The sequence below is a fragment of the Prinia subflava genome, assembly GCF_021018805.1.
Source record: "Prinia subflava isolate CZ2003 ecotype Zambia chromosome W unlocalized genomic scaffold, Cam_Psub_1.2 scaffold_22_NEW, whole genome shotgun sequence".
In the NCBI taxonomy this organism is placed as follows: domain Eukaryota; kingdom Metazoa; phylum Chordata; class Aves; order Passeriformes; family Cisticolidae; genus Prinia; species Prinia subflava.
Genome location: NW_026960606.1, coordinates 924,932 through 947,582, shown reverse-complemented (window position 1 = coordinate 947,582; position 22,651 = coordinate 924,932). Strand labels below are relative to the sequence as shown.

Here is a 22,651-nt window from a genome sequence, read left to right as displayed (position 1 = left end):
ATTGAATGGGGATCATTTGGGGGAAGAGGACCAGAATACAAAATAACGCCAGGACCCCAGAATCCATTGGCCTCTTCACCATTCAATAGGATTCGGTCTCCTCCAGTTAAACAAATGCCACAAATATTCAGTTTCATCTGGCTTATGGCCATAGCATTCTTGTAAATTAGTCATCTGAGTTGGATCAAACAGGGTTGTTTTTTGGTATGATTTCCCTGTCCATCCCAAGGTCCAGTGGTTATCTCAGTTTTTATAAAGGGTCTGGCTTCATACACAGAATTTTAAGGAGGTAAAAAATCATCTTTCCCTGGTTCATTATCACTGGGATCACCCCATATGTTACCATCTTAATCTTCGGGAGATGCAATTAATTTTCCAATTTGCACAATGTCAGGAGGTTTTGGAGCCTGCATAAGCATCAGCTCAGCTTTTCCTCCCAGCTTTTGTTTCTCTTTCTGTTCCTCCTATAACAGTCTCATCTGTTCTATTTGCAAGGACAAAAATAAACTCATTTGTTTTCCTAGTTTCCACTTGAGTTTTCAGTTCTTGTTTCTCTTTAATATTATCTTTGTGGTATTGGCAAGCAGCTTCTAGACAGGTGCCTAGCATTTTGCACATAATTTCTTTATCTTTCCCGTTCTTTTAACAGCACCTAGCAACTTTTAAATGTCCTTTCACAGCTTCCTGGTCATACAAATTATCCTGAGCCCATGTCTGAGAACTTAGGTATTGGACTTATTACTTGCCATCCTGCCACAACTAGGCCAAATTGTTACGAACTAGTGTTTAAGATTGCTTAAAAAATCACTGGCAAGGCTATCAGTAGAAACCAGATTTAATATTAAGTGACAGCATTTCAAAGTTCATTGGCAAGGTTCACTCTACTACTTACCAGGCAGTCAAAAAAAAAACCAAAAACACCCAAAGCAACAAAGTCCAGTCAATTAAAACAGAAATGAGGCAACAACTACCTGAGGGAGGAGTGATGCGCACGCGTGTGCGTGTGTGAGTGTGTGTGTGTTTAGGTGCATGTGACAAAGGATAGAAAGGGCAAGGATAAAAAGGAATATGGCCTAAAATCGCAACAGCACTCAAACTTAACAGCACTTAAATTATACCTTAACCTATAACTCAACCTTAACAATTTAACAAAGGAATAACACTTAACAACATTTAGCCTAACTTATATTAAACTTACTTAAAGGCCTAACTTACTTAGATATCTAAGGTACTTAAACATCTTGTGATACATGAAAGGATGAGACCCACCAGCAGAGAGAGTGAATCTGAGATACTCAGAATCGTCAGTATATATATCTTTATTCCTAAGAGCTTTTTTTTTGGTTACAGAATACAGATGTAATCACAGTTCTACAATAAATTTGTGCTCTTGACATTTTCCATTGTTCTCTCCAAAGCCTTAGTAAAGGAGCGAAGAGTGTACAGTTCTGTGTTGACATAGAAGTAGAAACTTGTTCATCCAGTTCTGTCTCAGGTACAGGCTGTGTCAGAGATACTGCTGCTGCTGGCGCTACTGCTGTTTCTCTCTGTTTAACTCTTTCCCTACACCAACACCTGTTACCCTAACAATATATAAGAAAGCAGCATTTCTCCCATATTTGCTATAGCATATGCACTCATGTATGTACACAAAGAGTCAGTGCAAGGTACCAGAAAAAAAAATCCCCACAAAGGTAGTGAAATACTCCAGATGCTTTTGCATCTCCTCAACAGGCAAAGGGTTGAGCCTTAAGGAGTGGGGGTATTGGCCTAGGACTCATTGTTCAGTGATCCTCCGAGTTTAGCAAACTTGAGAGTTCACTGGCTCTGAGAGGTGTCCCACTCAGAGGGAGGTTGCTGATTGCAGCCCACTGTGGTCCAGAAGAGCTCAAAGGGTCTCATTTTGTAACACTGTTGATAGGGCTGCAAGAGAAGGGGCTTTAGCCAGAACAATATTTCATTCTGGCCACACTTCGGGTCAGGACACTTTCTTTGAAAGTGTGAGAACAAGGATGTCATGCCATTCAGGCAAGAAAAATAGTTTCCAAGGCTGTTCATAAAGAAAAAAGGAGCTCATTAGACAGCAGCAGTTCCTGGGAGCAGACAGTGTTTCTGATAAGATCAAGAGGAGCTGAGCCCAAGTGCTGTTTTTCAATATCGAGGCCTAACAAGCATTTCTCAGATTTTAGTGTGGACTGAAAAGAGGGAGGATACACCACAACAGGTAATATCCCAGGAAGCAGGGCTTTAGCTCACGTAGATGTTGCTCCAGAAGGCAAACATTGTAAATAACAAATACCCCCTCTTCCTCCTCTTCTTAGCTTTTATATCTGAGATGACATCATATGGTATGGAATATCTCTGGTTAATTTGGATCAGCTGGTCTAGCTGTGTTCCCTCCTAGGATCTTGCCTACCCCCAGCCTATTGATGGGGTGGAGGAGAATATTGGAGAGACAGGACAGGAGAAACAGCATGCTCAATCATTGGGCAGTGACACCGGCCCAGCTCAAGTCATCGTTGCACTCCTTGCTCCTCACTAAATTCACTCTTTCTCAGTTCATGTAATTTCTGCTACTTTACTTTGTGTGATTTACATCTCACACCACAGATTACTTTCCTGCAAGGTTAAATCTCCTCAAGGCACACTCCAGATCTCCCCATCCTTCTGCATTACCCACCAAGTACACCCTGGTCCTTGGGCAAAGACAATTCAAGAAATAGGTTTGCCTTTTCCCATGGGAGGAAAAATCCCCACTGATTTCTCCAGTCACTCCCCTTTGTGTAGTATGGGGACCTTTTCTTCTCCCACAGTGTGTAGGGGGTTTGTTTAGGCAGGACCAGGGCTGTTAGCAGATCCTCTGGTGTTTAGCAGCCAAATGGCTTCTGCTAAATTTGCATCCCAATGCTTCCATCCCCCGTTGCCTATTAACATAGTCTTTAGCAGTCCATTATACCTCCCAATCTTTCCAGAGGCTTGTGGATGATAAGGAATGTGATATATACACTCAATGCCATGTTTCTTTGCCCAAGAGTTTATAAGATTATTTTGAAAATGAGCCCCATTGTCTGACTCAGTTCTCTCTGGGGTACTATGTCACCACAAAATGTCTCTTAAGGCCTAAGACAGTGTTTCGAGCAGTAGTATGGTTTACTGGATATATTTCCAGCCAACCAGTAGTTGCATGGTGAGTATGCAGCTCTTGCCGTGGCATGTTCATGGCAGTGGTCAAATGTAGTCAATTTGCCAGGCCTCACCATGTCAGAAACCTGTCCACTGCCCTCTATTCCAGGGTTGATTTCACTTGAGTAGCTCCCTTAATTTTGCAGCACATTTCACATTCATGAATAACCTGTGTGACACCATGGTCAGGTCCACTCCTTGATCATGTTATAAATGCCAGGACAAATTTATTGCCAAATTCAATAATTTGGTTTATTAAAATTCAAATCACAAAATTTGGAATCAAATTATAACAATTTTAAGCAATAAAAACAAAACAATACGAACCCCACAAACAGCGACACTTACTTGACAGAAGTTCTCCCGGGAAAAGTTGAGCCAAGGGTGACCCCAGAGACACAGGACCTGGCAGCCGGTGTATCTAGCTGGGTTCACGCTTTTGCCCACCTAAAGGCTTAACTTAAATACCCTTAACTTCCCCCTCGGCAACCTTTCTCCCATTGTTTCACTAATCATCGGCCATTAACTTTGTTTATACTAAATCCCGAAAGGGTCCCCGGGCACATTCAAATGCTAATGTCCAGAGTTAGTCCTTGCTTTGAGTAACTGTCGTAGAAGTGTGTGATGATCCTGTTGGCACGTAGCATTTGATCGGTGAAAGTCCCTGTTGGCACGTAGCATTTGATCGGTGAGAGTCCCTGCTCTGAGCCGTAGAGGTGTGTGATGGTCCTGTTGGCACGTAGCATTTGATCGGTGAGAGTCCCGATGAGTTTAGCTGCACGTAGGCAGGGGTAAGTCATCAGTGCCTCGTGTTCTCACCTTCTATTTTTGGGACCAGGAAGATCAGGAGAGGGGCTTTACAGAAGTCCGTGAAATGTGCGGGTTGAGCAGACACACATACCTTTATACAATATATTACAGTTCCCAATCTAGAATTATTTATAGAACATGAATTAAATAACCCTATTTTCCACAATCACAAGCCCATCTGTATGTTGTATCTCTTCCTAGATGTTCTGATGTTTTTATACCAAAATTGGCCAGATAGAAACTTTCTAACACATTTTTGAGTATTAGAAAGCAGGCATTCTTTACTGCAGCATGCTGGTCACTCAGAAGATCCTTCCTCTAACTGAGTGCCCCAAGCATCAGGTAAACAGAGTTTTTATCACACACACTGATTACATATTCATTAGCTAGCCCCAATTTCTTGATTTATATGTATTACTTAATTTTACATAGTCATACTCCTTATCAGAAGTCCTTGTATGGCTCTTTGGAGTCTTTGGTGATCTTCTATGTCCAATGTTCTTTCTAGGTGGCTGTTCCTCTACCCCCACTTTTGAATAAGTGCAATATCATTGTTTTACATAACTTCTGCTTTGTCAGACTTGCAGAGCTGAGCTGGTATCCTGCTTGCATTTTGCATTGTGGATGCATTGCTGGAAAAGCAGGGATGTGCACAATCCTGCTTTTAGCCTACAGGATGAGTAGAAGCTGAAACGTCCTTGAACTGTTCTTTAGATGGGATAAGGATGAAGTAAAGTTTGGAGCAATAGCTATAACAGGATGTTAGACAGGATGCGCTGACCATAAGTTGGGGAAGGCTCACAGCATCCAGCCGCGTGGACAGAGCTTCTAAGCCAGTTATATATACTGCAAGGATGCGTGAACACTATGGTTTAACCAATGATGTTCAGAGTTAGGTGCATGATATGCTCAGCACAGTATAAATGTATGCCAAATAGCTGAATAAATGAGCAAGATTTCCAAGTCATATTGAGTGTTGTCTTGACTCTGGCTTATCTCCGGCAACATTGCATGACTTCTGTTTGCCTAAGTTACATCCTTTATCTACTTCTCCCAGGGCTACGCTGTTCTGTTCTACTAGTATTAATTTCTCCCATTTTTGTGCAACACTGGGATCACATTTAGTAATATTGTTGCCTTTTTCCCAACCTGGAAATGAAACTTGAGATAATTTTAGTAAGGAGGTAATATAAGAGCAGATCTTTATTTGAAGGCCTTCAGGGGCAGTTATGGAAAGATGTCCACAAAAGCCCACTCCCCCAGGGGTGAGTACATTTATATAGGTTTTAGGAAATTAGCATAATTGATAAAAAGCACCAATTAGGAAGACAAATGGTGATTCAATTCTCCTCCAGGTCAAGCCCCTTTTCTGGAGCACCCCCCCTTGGTGCTAGCTGTACTTTGTCCATGAAAATGTATCTTGAACAGTTGTTCTTAACCTTGGTAGCCAGGAACAACCAAGATAGCACTGAGGCCTTGTATCCCTTGGGGCTTAGAGCTCTGGAATTTGTTTTGTCTTTCTGCCTAGGGAAAGGCAATGGGAAATTACTGGGAAAATTAGCCACTAATACAATAGGCTACAGAGCTACAAATATATATGTGCGAAGAATACAGAGAACATATAAAAGGAAAAAAAGGCAAAACCCAAAATGGCATCAATAAAACTAGATGGAATTTTTTCTCCCAAATCAAGCCTGAATTAACTATTATCAGGATAGCAAAACAAGACTTAGGCATCTTGTTTTTTCTCAGACAACTGTTCAGTTAACCAGAGGGCTTCATCCCTTTTAATTCTGGAATAATATATCCATGATTTTACTCTGTCCAGTTTCAGTGTAGTAAAAGTTGTCAATAGTACTTGGAAAGGTCCCTTCTACTTTGGCTGTAGCGGAACAGTTCCCCAGTCTTTCAAATAGATACAGTCTCCTGGTTGGAACTCATGCACTGGTTTGTCCAATCCCATCAGTCTGGAGATCACTGCTAGCTGCAAATCATGTAAAGTTTTACAAAGAGAAATGAGGTAATTATTCAAATTGACCCCTCCTTTTATGTGTGTGTTTCCTGGAATGTGTGGTACTTGGTAGGGTCGACAGCATAGCAGCTCATGGAGGCTTATTTTGCTGCTGCCCTGTGACTGAATTCTAATTTGAAGTAGAGCAACAGGTAAGACTTGGACCCATGTCAAGGAGGTTTCCTGACATACTTTACCCAACTGCAATTTGATTGCATAATTCGTTTGCTCTACTTTGCCACTAGCTTGGGGCCTATAAAGAGTATGAAGATCCCAAGCTATTCCCAAGGCTTTCCTAACATGTTGTACCACTTCTGCAATAAAGTGGGAACTTCTTTCAGATAATGTTCCCAAAGATAGCCCAAATGTAGGTATTTGAATCAACAGTATTTTAGTCGCTTCCTTAGCCTGGTTAGTGTGACAAAGGAAGGCTTCTGGACACCCAAAAAAGGTATCCACCAGAACTAGTGGGGATTTATATCCTCCTTTTCTGGGCAATTAAGTAAAATCAATATGCCAGTATTCACCCGGAACATTCCCAGATTTTATGGCTCCTAGCACTACTTTGATAGCTATGTTAGGGTTGTTTCTTTTACAAACTATACATTGTTGGATTCTTGATTGTAAAATCTGAGCCATTTTAGACCTAATTATAGATTTTTGCAAATGTTTGAAAGGTTTTTTAGTACTCCAATAAGTGGCTTTGTGTTCATGACCCACTATTTCACACAAGATCTGTTCAGGGACTACTATTTGCCTGGTTGGGGTAACTGCCCTGTTGCGGTGTGCGTTTCCCAGGACGCACAAGGCAGCATTGGGGTGCGACACATTCCCCCCGGGGAGACTCTTTCTCCCCGCTCAGGAACTTCAATGGTCTCAGCGGTTGCTTTTGGGGCGCAGAGATGAAGCAGAGGTGAGACGGGTCTTGGGGTAAACTGAGGAGATTTATTAACGGTACTACTGAAGAATAAAAACTAAAAGCTGAACCCCAAGGACCGGGAGCACGTGTCCCGCTGTGGATTTTATACACAGGCAATACAAAGCAAACAACCAATGAGAATGCACTCAGGGAGGAGTCTAAGGCGGGTGATAAAGAACTAAATCCAATGGGAATAGCAAAAGCAGTGTAATGATACAAAACAGCAAATGATATATCGAGCGAGGGAAGATTGGCAAGGAAAATTCTAGCAACAGAGGCAGGGATACAGAGAATTGACACATAACGGTATGTATAATTTAAATCATAACACACAAATTAAATAGAAAGCTAGCCTGAAAACTCAAAGCAAAAACCCACACCACCACACTGCCCAGCCTTGTGGATCAAATTTTGCTTCTAAGGTTTCAATTAATTGACAGTCTCTAGCACTATACTTTGGTTTCTCTACTGGGAGAGATATCTCTGACAGGGGTATTAAAGATAAAACTTTGTTTTCTAATGTGCCTTTTTCTGCAGCCTCTTTGGCAGCCTTATCTGCTAAATGATTTCCCAATTCCAGTTTGGTCTTACCTGCTTGATGTGCTCTGCAATGCATGATGGCAACTTCTGGTTTGTGGATACTTTCAAGTAAATCCAAGATATGTTTTTCATTTTTGATCAATGTGCCTTGAGATGTCAAAAGGCCTCTTTCTTTCCAGATGGCCCAGTATATGCATGTACCACTCCAAAGGCATATTTTGAATTAGTCCAAATGTTAACTCATTTTCCTTTACTCAGTTCCAATGCTCGTGTGAGTGCAATTAGTTCTGCTTTCTGGGCCGAAACATTGGAGGGGAGTGCCCCCTATTCATTTAACTCATGGTGTGTAGTCACTGCTTATCCACATAATTGTTTTCCATTTCGCACAAAGGTGCTCCCATCAGTAAACAATTCCCAGTCAGGTCTTTCCAAGAGTCAGTCTCCTAAGTCAGGTCTGCTGGAACACACTTCTATAGTCTGTTAGCAATCATACTCTGGAGTTCTTTCTACTTTTTGGGCAAATAAGAACATAGCAGGGTTAACGATAGAAGTTGTTTTGAGTGTCACATCGTCTTGCTCCAGCAAGACTACCTGATATTTTAGCATCTGGCTAGGAGATAGCCAGTGGCCCCCTTTTTGCTCAAGTACTGACTACATCATATGTGATACATAAACAACGTTTTGTCCCAAAGTCAGTTTTCGAGCTTCCTGGATCAAGAGAACAGTAGCTGCTACTACCCTCAGACAACTAGGCCAGCCTTGGCTGACATTATCTAGTTGCTTTGAAAAGTAGACCATGGCTCACCTCTGGTCCCTGAGGAACTGTCACAGCACTCCCAGTGCTATGTTTTGTCTTTCATCAGTAAATAGTTCAAATGGGCACATGGGATCTGGGAGCCTCAAAGCAGGGGCCTGCATAAAGGCTCACTTGAGTTGCAAAAAGGCAGCCTGTGGATCATCAGTCCAGACTATAAAATCCTTCTGATCTTTCTTCAAGAGCTTATACAGTGCTTTACCAGCAGCCAGTAATTGCTGATCCACAGGCAACACCATCTGATCATCTTGAGAAAGGCACACAACTCTCTTACTGTTTGTGGCTGTGGGAGCTGGCAAATTGCTTCTTTTCATTCCTGTCCCAGCCTCCTTTGTCCTTGGAGGATTTTGAATCCCAGGTAGGTTACTGTGGTCTGGACTCTGTGCTTTGTCTTTGGATACTCTTTATCCACTTAGTCACAGAAAATTCAACAATGCCACAGTCTGATCGTAAAATTGCTGTTCAGTTTCAGTGGCTATCAGAACGTCATCTACATGCTATAACAAGACTCCAAAAAGGTTCTAATTTTTCCATTCCTCCATTTATTTTGCCAATTGATTTCTGATTATGTTAGGGCTATTTTTAAACCCCTGTGGTAGAACTGTCCAAGTCAGTTGGGTTCTTCTCCCTGTGTTTGGATTTTCCCATTCAAAAGCAAAAAGCTCTTGACTTTCAGAACTCAAAGGGATACAGAAAAAGGCATCTTCCAAATCTAATACTGTAAACCATTTTAATTTTTCACTCAAGGTTGTTAACAAGGTATAAGGTTTTATTGCTACCAAGTGTATATCTTCTATCTTAATTATGGCTCTAAGGTCCTGTTCCAGCCAGTAATCCTTTCCATTTGTCTTCTTAACTGACAAAATAGGTTTATTATATTTGTATTCAAATTCCTTCAATAGGCCATATTTTATACATTTTTCCACAAGGGATAATAACCCCTTACAACTTTCTATTTTCAAAGGGTTTCAGTTTTGCCTTACTGGTCCTGCTTCAGGTTTCAATTTAATCCTTACAGGTTCTGCTCTTTTGGATCTCCTGGGCACCTCTCCAGCCCAGACTATCAGAATTACTGCATCCTCCAGTGATACTGGCAGATGGATCGCATCATCGCATCCAGTTTCAGAGGCTATAGTGCAAAAATAGAGGCTTCCACATAATTAGGTTCTGGAATGATAACTTTTATTTTTCCATTTCTAAATTTGATTTTACCATTTAGTTTTTCCATTAAATCTCTCCCAAGGAGAGACTTTGGCAAATTGAGGGGATACAAAAACTGGTGAGTCATCCATTGTTTTCCTAATCTAAAATCAATGGCTTTGAAAAATGGCTAAGTTTCGTGATTCCCTGTTGCACCAATGATTGTTATAGATTCATTACTGAAGTTTCCTTTTACTGTATTTAGCACCAAGTATCTAGCTCCCAGATCTACTAAAAATTTTACCTCCTCATTTCCCACTTTAGCTGTAAGCAGAAGTTCTGCTGGGGAAGAATCCTCCAGTCCCCCTCAGTCATCATCAGTGATGGCCATGAGAGGGGGGGGGGTTTATTAGTACATTGAGATAAGGCAGCTTGCTAAAGCAAAAGTGAAAGGCTGCATACACACAAGCAAAGGGAAAAAAAAATATATCCCTTATTTCCTATCAGCAAGCAATGTCCAGACACTTCCTGGGAAGCAGGGCTTCAGCATGCATAGAGATTGCTCTGGAAGGCAAACATTGTAAATAACAAATAACCCCCTTCCTCCACCTTCCCTTAGCTTTTATATCTGAACTGACAGCATATGGCATGGATCATCCCTTTGGTTAATTTGGATCAGCTGGCCTACTTGTGTGCCCTCCAAGGATCTTGCCCACCTCCATCCTACTGATGGGATGGAATGTTGGAGAGACAGCACTGATGCTGTGCCAGTACTGGTCAGCAGTAGCCAAAACACTGGTGTGTTATCAACACCTTTCTGGCTATCAATGCAAAGCACAGCACTGGGAGGGCTGCTATTGGCGATTGATGAGAGACGGGAAGACCGATTTGGTGATCAGAATTCAATTTTACTCAGGTTTCCCAAAAGCTTATATACTGTTTCAAACAGGTTAATAATTTCTACTACAATAATCAGGTTAAAAATCACACAGAAAACATGCATTTTACAACAATTCTTTGCTTGCAGAAGTTGATAGAATCTTCTCTCTTCCCGTAAGCAGGTGTAATCCCATCTCCTGTAATTTTCACAGTTCTGTTTGTTCCTGCCTTGGCAGCTTGGTTATCAAACCAGCTATGCTAATCAAGGCTGTTTGACTCTCTGTCTTGTGTATTCCCATAGGATGCTATGGGAAAATGAACTCCAGCTCAACCAGACCAAATTCAGCTACTTACTGAGAGCAGGAAGGAGTAAGATCAGGCCCTTTTTGAGTGTTCAAGTGTTACTTTTCCTCAGGTCATAGATGAGAGACTTTGATATATACTTCATAGGAAAGTGATATTAAAGAAAGATATCTCCTATACAATTTCCTTGAGACCACCAATACATCTCTTCTTTACTGGAAATTAACCTGAAATAGAGGTGGATAAGTTTTAACAATACTTCTTTTTTGAGGGAGGCACTCACGGGAGCATGCTATGATTACTTAAAAACCAAAGGGAAAGTCAGAAGGAAGAGCTCATGATTCAAGGGGCAATTCCCTTCCCCTTCTCTGTTTAAGTGTTGAGTGGAGCCAAAAGCAAGAATGTCAAGTATGCCTGGGCTTCTTCATCCTCCCCCCCTTCATCTCTGTGCACTTTGCAGCTTACTGCCTCTTCAACTCTAACTACTTTAACTGATAAACATTACCTTGCAAAAATCAAGAGTCTGTGTCTATGACTTCTTCTGGGTAGAGTATCAAATTTCTGTAGCTGAATGAAATCCAAACAGTGATACTGACTGCACAACCTGCTCTGAAATGCACAGCATAAACAAATGGAAAAAATTAGATTTTCCTCTTTATTTCTAGTAGATTAAAGAGTTTCTTAGAAACAATTTGAGATGTAATATTTTGGACTATAGCTATGCATATATTTCTTTTTTACCAGCTAATTTTCAAGTGATACTTCTTCCTACAACACACTTTTCTTGAAATATACAAATACTGAATCAGTTTTGGACTTTGAGGGAGTGTAGCTTTATATTATTTCCATTATAAATAGTCAATGTATAACACTTTACTTGTAATATCCATTCCAGATTTTATGTATGCAGTCTGTTCAAGTTTAATACTGATAATATGTAATTTGCTTGTATTACTTTGTAGCTATACCTCTGATGTAATGCTTGACCTAAACATCAGTGTCATGTTTACATGAAATCCAAAAGAAACACCCAAATGCTGCAGTGACAAAGTATTGAGAGCCAAAGCTGGGCCTTAACATTGGGAAAACAGAGATGGGTTCAGGTCTGATCTTCAAAGAACAGCATTTGAGATCTTGGTTCAACAGGGTGCTCTGTGGAGTAGTGGCTGAAGTGAAGATCTTTCTTATGGTATACCATATATTCTTAAAATATAAGAAAAAACAGTTCTTTTGCCTTGTGCTTAATCATGCCAAGTGGAGATGCACACTTCTGAAACAGTATGTGCATGTCTCATTGACTATTATGAATCTGATATCCTATGTATTGGTAATTGCAGCAGTTTACATTTCCCAAGAGCTACACCAACATAGCTGCCCTACCAAATTGCTTGGGTTGATGATGAGCTTTAGCATCAGCTCAGTGGTGGGAGAGGTGAAAGCAATGAGGTTAAGTGACTTGTGTCAGTGAATTGGTGGCAGAGCTGAGATTAGGACCGGGGTTCGTGCCACTAGAGTGCACTACTTTCCTCTTATTGAGAGAATGGGTAAATTTACTGGTAGGTGCAGACTGGTGTGAGGTTTGAAAAATTGCTGCCAGCTTACTGAACTACTGGGAGTTTCACATTGGTCTTAATTGGATGCAACTCTGCTTCTGCAGCTATCATTTACCAAGTAACTTTCTTACTATCAAACTTTTATGAATGTTGTGATGGAATGGCAGAGGGCTTGTAAACCAGCTCCTTTTGATTTTGATATAAAAAGGGTATGACAGAAAGACAGGGTTCATCATACTTGTAATTAAAGCAAGTTCTATGAGATATATTCTTTCTCAGAAATACATGATGACTTTTGCTTGATTAATTAAAGGTTATCAAAAATGAGATATGGTATTTTATTTAAGAATGTAAGCCCTCCTTTTTTCCCCTTCACAGGTTTCCACTTGAGTGGCACTGTGACAGACCCTGCAATGCAATCAGAGCCAGAAACTGTTTGCAGTGTAGCTATCAGCTTTGATCGTTGCAAGATTACCTCAGTGACCTGTAGCTGTGGAAACAAGGACATATTTTACTGTGCCCACGTTGTGGCACTCTCTTTATACCGGATCCGCAAGCCAGATCAGGTCAAACTGCATCTTCCCATTTCAGAGACACTGTTTCAAATGAACAGAGACCAACTACAAAAATTTGTTCAGTATTTGATCACAGTGCACCACACAGAAGTTTTGCCAACTGCTCAGAAATTAGCAGATGAAATTCTTTCTCAGAATTCAGAAATCAATCAAGTCCATGGTAAGTTTGATGCTTGTTCTTTTGTTTCATTCCTTCTCTGTTTTTTTAATATTGTTTTTTGTGGCACTCAGGAGTGTGACCTCCTGAAATCCCTTTCAACCTAATTGTAATTTTTATGGTGTTTACATTATGGTGTTGCAGTCAATTCATCATATGTTGCTTCTGCCACTGCTTTTTCCTCAGGGGGAGGACTCCTCGCACTCTTGCCCTGCTCCAATGTGGGTTCCCTCTGTCCTAGTTACAGGAGTAGAGTGCCAGTTTAGCAGTATGTGGGTGTAACAAAAGATATATTCGACTCTACCTCATTTCTGACACACTGTTAATGATGGGTTGTTTGCAGTAGCTGCCCAGTCCACACTTGACACCTCAGGCTACAAGATGGATGTTAAATGAGATAAGGAAAAAAGAGGCAACCCTGCAAGGCAGGGTAGTGTTTCTTTTTCTTCACACCAATGACTCAGCTGTGATAACTCCCTCTGGGGAAGCACCAGCACAGTTACACCCATCCTGAGGTGGTCACCTCTGCTAATGGGCCATAATGGACTCAACAACACCAGCAAGATAGGCAACTGCAATGACTCACAGTATTACATCATTCCGTTGTGAAAGTCCCTGCCCTGAGGGAGGTACTGAGCATTACCACAGGAACCTAAGCATATATAATCTCTGGTTTTGGGATTTGGGATACCACCACCACCACCTGACAGATCCAGAGGAGGACCAAAACTTCCACAGGACCACTGCTTTTGACTGCAATCACCACTTGATAGGACTGTGACCATCACCCTGACCAACAGGGTGCCAGGTTGTACTCTGACTTTGTGGGTTTAAGCCAGTTTTCTGTGTATCATTTATTGTAATCTCTCTATTGTAACTCCATCCTGAAATCTCTCTTTAAGGTAATTGAATGGGGTTCATTTCTTCCACCAGTTTACTTTCATACCAACACACACTCTCACAAGAAACAGTTCTCTATAACCTTCTCCAATGTGACTCCTGAAAAGGTACAGTTCTTCACAAACAGCTCCAGTGTAGGACCCTTCCACAAGGTGCAGTCCTTCAGGAACAGGCTGCTCTAGTGTAGGTCCCCAACAGGGTCACATCTGCCACCAAACCTGCTCCAGCATAGGCTCCACTCTCCACAGGATCACAGGTTCTGCCAGGACCCTGCTCCAGCAGGGGCCTCCCATGGAATCACAGCCTCCTTTAGGCACATCCACCTCCTCCAGCATGGGGGTCCTCCATGGGCTGCAGGTGGATCTCTGCACCCCTGTGGACCTCCATGGGCTGCAGGGACACAGCTGCTTCACCATGGTCTTCACTGTAGGCTGCAGGGGAGTCTCAGATCTGGCACCTGGACCACCTCCTCCCCCTCCTCCACTGACCCTGGTGTCTGCATAGTTTTTCCTCTCACATATTCTCATTCCTCTCTATGCTGGCCCCAATTGCTTCTGTGCTGTAATTTCTTTCCCTTACTTAAATATGTTATCACAGAGGTGCTGCCGCTTTCACCGATGGGCTTGGCCTTGGGCAGCAGGAGGTTTATCTTGCAGCTGACTGGAACTGGCTCTGATGGACATAGGGGAAACTTCTGGCAGCTTCTTACAGAAGACACCCCTGTAGCTTCCCCACTACGAAAACCTGGTCATGCAAACCCAATATACCCATAGAAGCTACTGTGGAAAAAATTAATGCTAACTCAGTCAAAACTATCACACCAGTCCTTTTTTTATATTTTCTCTTATTAGCACCATCTGCTTCACAGTAGTTCCTGTTTTTCTTTAATGCTATGCACTACTGAACAGTTGTTATATTTTACCCAAGAATTATGAAATGAAACACAAGATGAAATTATTTGTCTAAACTTCGAATCATTTGGGGAATCTAAGGCATAATATTTTGCAATAAGTAATTTTATCAGCTTTGTTTCTATATAAGTACTATTTAGAATAATTCTGAACACACTAAGTTTATAAAATCAGTTACTATTCTGTTGTGAATCAACATACAACATTATTGGTTTCTAGCTTGGACCATTCAATCTTTGCATAGTACACATGCTTTTAGTTGTAATTGTTTTCCCATATCTTCTTGATTCTGCCATGAGATTATATTTAATAAAAATTTGTTAATCTACCTTTCACTTGTATACCTAAATTCATAAGATTTTTATAAAATTGAGTTCAAAAATTCAGCATGGATGAGTAAATAATGTGGCATCGTTTCATTTGAAGATTAAAATAACTCTTGTGATACTTCAGAAATAAGGACCAGGGAAGCAGCTTACTTTGAAGACGCTATGTTCTGCCCTCATAGTAACAAAAATTTAGAATCATAGAATCATTAAGGTTGGCAAAAACCGTTGAGATCATGAAGTCCAACCTTTGAATGATCTCAACCTTGTCAACTTGACTACAGCACTAGGTGCCAAGTCCACCTGTTTCTTGAACACCTCCAGGGATGGTGACTCCACAACCTCCCTGGGCAGCCCATTCCAATGCTTGACACTCTTTCAGTGAAGAAATTATTCCTGATGTCCAACCTGAACCTCCCCTGGCACAGCTTGAGGCCATGTCCTCTTGTCCTGTTGCTACTTGCCTGGGAAAAGACACCTACCCCCACCTTGCTAGAACCTCCTGTCAGGCAGAAAGTGAGAAGGTCCCCCCAAATCTCCTTTTCTCTGACTAAGCACCCCCAGCTCCCTCAGCGGCTCCTGATAGGACTTAGTCTCCGGACCCTTCCACAGCCCCATTGCCCTTCTCTGGACACACTCCAGCACCTCAATATCTTTCTTGTAGTGAGGGGTCCAGAACCGAACACAGGATTTGATGTGTGCCCTCACCAGTGCCAAGTACAGAGAGACAATCACTTCCCTGGTCCTGCTGGCCACACTATTGCTGATACAAGCCAGGATGCCATTGGCCTTCTTGGCCACATGGACACACTGCTAGCTCATGTTCATCCAGCTGTCGATCAGCACCCCTAAGTCCAGCCACTGTTCCCCCAGCCTGCAGAGCTGCATGGGGTTGTTGTGACCCAAGTGCAGGACCCAGCACTTGGACTTATTAAATCTTATTTTGACTTATTGAGTTTACTATTGTACCCTGAGTCATTTGTGATATAGGTTATTCTTTACCTATTTTAGTCAAACCCCCTCTTTGTTTCTATCTACTTTTCAAGATTAAGTTCTTGATATATGACACCAATTCTTGAATGTGGTTGCTCAGTTTAAAAGTAGTTGCTTTTAAAATTCCTAATGTATTGATGAAACTCCTTAATTTTTTTAAATGCTGCTGCTTCTTATAACTTGAGAGTTGATTATATTTAAGATGTAACCTGCTATGATCATAAATATAAAAGGCTTTCACCCTGTTTTCAAAATGTATTTGGGTATTCAGTATTACCAAAAAAATGTGCATGGTATTCCGTCCTTTATTACTAAGACTGCAATTTAGCAATTTTAGTAAAACAGCAAGAGTGTATGTATGACAGTATCTATATACTGAGTGTAAATACTTATTTCATTTAACTGTAAATACATGATACTAAACTTATTTCAAAAACCAGTCATGACAGATGTTAACAAAGCTAGAGGTTGAAGGAAGGGAGATTAATTGGTTAGTGTCTATAAAATGACACATTTTAATTACAGGTTTTAATATTTATTATACAGTGCTTTTCTCTTTCATAGTTCAATTGGGTACTAATTTATTCTCATAACACCCCTTTAAAGCACCTAAGTAACACTTATCCTCAGTTGAGAATTGGGGAAAGGGATTTGGTCTTGGTACCAAACTGCATTGCAGTGACTAAATTCAGGGCTGCCTATGTTCCTCTCCTCAGCCAAACTGTCCATCTCCTGAAGCCTTGTGCTTGCTCGGGGCGGCATTGCACCCCAAGTGAGGTCACTGCCTTCAGGTTGACCCTTCAGATCTACTTGCCAGCTATTGCTAGGACTTCATTTCACAGCTCCTAAGGCAGCTCCCTTCTGTAGTCCTGTTGCTTGTTCAGATTGTGTCGAAAAGTCATGCTTTGAAAAGCCAGTGCCCACAAAGGAGACAGAGGAATTGTGCAACTTTATTTGAATAAAGGGACAGATTCCACTAGGGCATATCCTGTGGAGTCTCGAGGTTTTGGAGGGTGCAGTGTCCTTTTATCCTAAACTTGTGGCTGCATGTTGCCCTCTTCGTTTCACCATTGGCTGAGATACTAGGAAGCTACAGCCTTCCCAAACTGCCTACCACATATTCCCCTTTGAACATGTATCCTCATTTTCCCTCGAAGTTCAGAATATCTGAGTTCTGCAATAGACTTTGCATGAACCTATTTGTCCTATTACCCTAAAGTTCAGGAGTTCAAACTGTCTGGTCAAACTGTCTGGGTTCTGTAACAAACTTGTGCAACTTGATATTTGTAGAGACATTGACCCATTTTGAAGACATTAACACCCATTTTTTCTGAAGACCCTTACTCATGGAGTCGTTTGTAAAGACATTAGCGCAGGGGGATAAGGGCCACTGAATACCAAACTAATATGATTTCATCAGAAGTTGTTTATTGTTTACAATGCAATCCCAATTATAGATTTTAAGTCTCCAGCCCACATGGGCACACATCTCTCAGTTGGCTAAGTCACTTGCTCAAGAGGCAGGTGCATGTCCTTCAGGACATCTAATTGGTCAAATGTCCATCATCACTTCACGCCTTCTGTATCTAGGCTTTACATTCCTTGTGGACAGTTTCTCAGGCTCTCTGTTCTCAGTTCAGTCCTGTTATTTTCCCAGTAACCTTGATGAATCCCTGAAAACCCTGAAAACAAGACTGCAGGTGGCTTGATAAACTTTCTCATGAGCAGTTTGGCTGGTGCGTCAAAATGGCCTGTTACACAGATGCATTGCTACACATTAGCACCCATCTTTCCAATCAAGATAGTTCCTTCCCAGGTCTTCAGAAGAAAAGGAGCAGTATAGAAATCCTATCTGTCGCTCAAGAGTGATGGATGTGCTAGAGGGAGAGGAAGCAGACTAGATCAATAGGTGTTTGCCTTGGTGAGGAATACACCTAGGGCTGACAGGTCAGTGTGTAGATGCAGTGCAAGCTGCAAAATGTGCCCTGGGTGAGGGAAATGGTTGGAACCCTAGGCAATGAGCTGTGATCAGGCACTGACCCTTTGCCTAAGGGCAAGCAGACCTGTGGCAAGCTGGCCAGTCAATCACCCATAGACCCTGGAGAAGCCAATGAACAATGAGAAGACTCCAGACTCAAAATCACCATTGGAATAGTTTCACAGACTGTAGTAAAATCCAAGGATTCTTTTGTTTGGGGTCCCTCTCCAGAGGCACCAGCGCCAGCTGTTATTGTGACACTGCACCACGATTAAATTACTTGAAGGAAGCAGAGGTCTGAGACTGCTATGGGAATCCTGGGGTGGAGCCAGTGAGGAAACCTGGTCTGACTGTGTGTGGTGTGTGTAGGGAGTCAGGTGGGGCACCTGTCAGCTTACTGGAACAACCTGCTGTGAAGGGGCTTCAGCCCCAGAAGTGAAAATCTCTGGTCAATGGTCAGACTGGGAAATTTCCTTTATGACCTGACTGTAGGTGAATGCAGTGATCTGGAAAAGTGCCTGGTTGAGAGATGTGGAGATGATCATGTCTTGACCCCAAAACAAGAATAACATGGGCAGTGGGAGCTGAGGTTTCTCCAGCAGCAACATCAGGATGCCTGGCTGCTGCCAGGGCTGCGAATGGGGTTTGGACTTGTGCCCAATCTGACATGCCTTCTTGCCTTGTTAGTTAATGGCTATTGCTGAAGACTGCCAATGATGTTGAAAGATCAGCTAATTACAAACTGTAGCTAGTGCCAATTACATGTATATTGAAAATTCATTATACATTCTGGTTAAAAATTTGGATCATACTGAGTGTAGCCTATTGTCATGGGTTAGCACTGGCCAGATGTTAATGCACCCATGAATATATGTTTTTTCCCTAACAACTACTGTGGGATGTGATCAGGAACAGAGCAGAGCAGGCTTAAACCTTGAAAACAGAAAAAACAAAACTTTATTACATTACATAAGAACAGAGATAGAAAACTCTAAACACACACAGAGACAGAAATAAAAACTTCTCAGAACATTTCTTCTCCTCCCCCAGTTTCTACCCTTTACACATTACCCTCCATAGACCAAACCCTTGGGTTTTAAATCAAACAATCACCACTCAAAAAAAAAACCAAACCAATCTTCAATTCAGCAAGGTAGAGAGGAGCCTCTCCTGCACCACAGACTGCTCCTCAGGAAACGCAGGTCCACTCTTTGTGTGTTTCCATGTCACCTGCCCGGAGAAGTCTGCCAGGGGGACACTTTCTCTTTCCTATGTCCAGTGCTCTCACTACTGTCCATAGGCCAAAACTGCATACAGGGCTCTTTTAAGGATGCTTTCATGCCGAGCTCTCCCCATCTTTCCCCTGGGGCCGAGGGCTTTTTTTTTCTCTGTGGGCAGAGGGCGCCACCACACCCTCTCCCTTCTCTTCTCTGTTCGCTCCACTCTTAAAGTGCCAGTCACTGTAGCAAAGTCGAGCCAGCGGCATCCACCCAAAAATGCAGTTTATGTTCAAAGAGACTGGAGTTCAGTCTATGGCTAACATTATGCAAGAAAAGTCCAGCTCAAAAAGCCACTCTTCTTCATCCCTGCCCACCTGGGATTCCCTTCATCTTCCTTCATCATCTCAGTCTCGAGCTGTTTCTCTCTTCTGAAGCAACCAGCCATGAGAAGCAATGTCTGAGAAAAGTCTCTTTCTGCCTTAGAAAGAGCCAACAGTTCTTGGCTCCCAGCAGGGTCCTGGACTCGGCATCTCTTTACACAGCTAGGAACTTCTCCTCTCCCCTGCCCCCGCTCTTTCTTCGCTGCTAACTGCTGTCGATATTCGAAACTCTGAAGCAGCAGTCTCTCTCCTTGGGGGGGGGGGAGGGGGGGCGGGGGAGGGGGGGAAGAACGGGATGGAAGGCAGCTCCACAGTTTTCCACCCCTCCATCCTGGATGGGGGCTAGCTCCCAGTCTTGTTCACTCTCTTCCCTGCCCCCGGGGCTCTGGCTTACCTGAGCCCGACCACGTGTTTCCCCTCCCCCACCCAGCCTCGTGGCTGGGCGGGGGGAGGAGGCCTGAGATGTCTGTCCGCTTAAACCGGAATCTAAAATAAGCCGAACCCCCCTGGAGTCCTGCTTTTAACCCCTTGTGTCCTCAGAGGTGTGTCCAAACCTCCGAGTGGCCAATCCAAGTGTCAGCACAAAACCTGATCGCTGATTGGCCTGCCCACATCCCCCTGGAAAAATTCACCTCCCCCCCCAACCACGACACCTATATATGATCTTGTGAGAAAATATTGCTCTGAGACAGAAGTACCTGTAGTACTGTGCTGAATAGCATTGTAGATCTCAGACCCTCAGCTTGATGTCTTAAGCTTTTATAGTCTTATTACCCAGTGGCATGAAAATAGCACTGGTGTAAGTATAGCAATGCTGAACCACTGGGGAAGGTATAGTGCAAATTGACTGATTTTTGCCTTTTTCCCAACCTGGAAATAAAACTCAAGATAATTTTAGTAAGGAGGTAATTTAAGAGCAGATCTTTATTTGAAGGCCTTCAGGGGCAATTATGGAAAGATGTCCACAAAAGCCCACCTCCTTCAGGGGTAAGTACATTCTTATTGGTTTTAGGAAATGAGCATAATTGATAAAAAGCACCAATTAGGAGGACAAGTGGTGATGTGTCACAACCGACACGCGAAGTGACAACACGAAGGCAAGAGATCTGCAGTGCAAGAGCTGTTCCCCCAAAAGAGAGCAAGCCTGTTTATTTCTTTCATTTTTATACATTTGTGGGTCTGGTTGTGGATTGGCTGCTGGGGTTACTACCCCTTCACCCCACTGACCAGACCAGCTGTCAATCAACATTATTTTCAGGCTAGAAAATATGTAAATACAAGACAGTGAACAGAAAATGGAAGGTTTGTTTATGTTCCAAGGTGTGAGAAACTGAAAAACTGACTCCTAATAATGTGCAGAGACTATGAAACTGACTCTGTCTTATGAACAAAGCAGAAGGCTTTAGAAAAACTCAGGAAAACCAGGGCGACAGTGATGCAATTCCCCCATAGACCAAGCTCCTTCTCTGGAGTAAGTAACCCCCTTGGCACTAGCTGTACTTTGTCCATAAAATGTATCTTGAAGAATTGTTCTCAGCCTTGGTTTCCAGGAAGAACCATGATAGCACTGGTGCCTTGTACCTCCCAGGGCTTGGAGCGCTGGAAATTGTTTTTCTGCCTAGGGAAAGGCCATGGAAAAGTACTGAGAAAACTAGCCATTAATACAATAGGCTACAGAGCTACAAATATATGTGTGAAGAATACAAAGAACATATAAAAGAAAAAAGGCAAAAACCAAACAGCATCATGATGAGTTTTTTTATAAAACGTAAACAATTATGGAAAGAATTTGGGTTTTTTTCCCTTAAGAGGGAAGTGTAGCTGAGAAATCTTAGGCTTTTTAAAATACAAGTTAAAAGTAGCCATACTGTCACCGAAAAACAGGAAACAAACTCTCCAACCAGTTTGTTAGGTTAGAAAGTTGTCCGTGCTTTATTCAGTGCTGAGGTATATGGGGGATCAATCCACCTATAATATACACCAATTATAAAAACTTCTAACTATTTATACATTTTAGCAAACTGTAATGGTTTCACATTCGCCAAATTCTGTTTGCCAAATTTAGTGTAGTGGATTGAGTGTCTACCAGAACTCTACTGTGAGATAGGATCCGGAAAAAAGCAAAACAGGCCCAAACTTGAAGGGTACAAAGATAGATTTATTAATGCACAGTAAAAGAAGAAAATGAGAATCAAAATGAAACTTTCAAAACACTCCTCCTCCCCCGACAAGTGTTCACTTTTCCACAAACAACATATAGAAACAAAACCTGTGATTTTCAGTCAGTTTCACAATTTAAAATAATCTTTCATCAGTCCTTTAGGGAGAGGAGTCTCTCTTAGTTTACCATGGAAACATCGCCACAAGAAAAAAGTCCTCTGGTGGCTCCCATGTCATGAATCTGCACCCACCCGGAAAAAAATTACTGCGGACTGTGAAGCCTCTCCCATTAGCATTTTCCCAAGCTGCTTATGGGTCATGGACTCATGCATACTGGGGTGTCATTTTTAAAGATAAGCAACTCCAAAGGCAAAGGATTCTTCATCTCAGGGAACAAAGATGTCTTCTCACTTCACTGGCGCAGAGGGCTTCTCATCTCTCTGTTCAAGCATCTCACGGGACCACAAGATCACAACTACTAATTCAATATCCACTCAGTCCATTACAAGTACCTTTGCTCAAATTCACAAATCTGAAGAATCATGTCCCCAAAATGCATATTTTTCCCATGACTTAAAGGGATAATCTATATATACAGTTCATTACCATGGCTCAATAAGAGAAGTCCGGCCTAAAATGACAAGTCCTCAATCCCTTCTCCCAATTAGTCTTTTCACTCTCTCTTCACTGACTTCCATCTCATGCCATGTCTTCTCTACGTTCACTCTGTCCCTTTCCTCTCACTCAGAGAAGGGTTATGGCTTTGGAAGGTTCATTTGTGTAAGGAAAGAGTTAATATCTTGCCCAGGTCCTCTCTCCCTCGGGCTGTGGCTCACAGTGCCAAATTTGAAAGCCTCGCTGGTGAGGGGAAGCCCCTCCGAAGATCAAAAGATCAAAGC

At 42.2% G+C, this 22,651-nt stretch overlaps 1 protein-coding gene across 3 annotated transcripts in view; it reads left to right on the top strand.

The window, feature by feature from the left end:
- Nucleotides 1–22,651, top strand: part of LOC134564878 (zinc finger SWIM domain-containing protein 6) — a 208,266-nt gene that overhangs the window by 90,340 nt on the left and 95,275 nt on the right. For all 3 annotated transcript variants that reach the window (XM_063424156.1, XM_063424155.1, XM_063424157.1), the window contains one exon: nucleotides 12,531–12,887. In XM_063424156.1, the coding sequence (XP_063280226.1) occupies nucleotides 12,531–12,887 (357 nt within the window). The remainder of the gene's footprint in view (nucleotides 1–12,530; nucleotides 12,888–22,651) is intronic.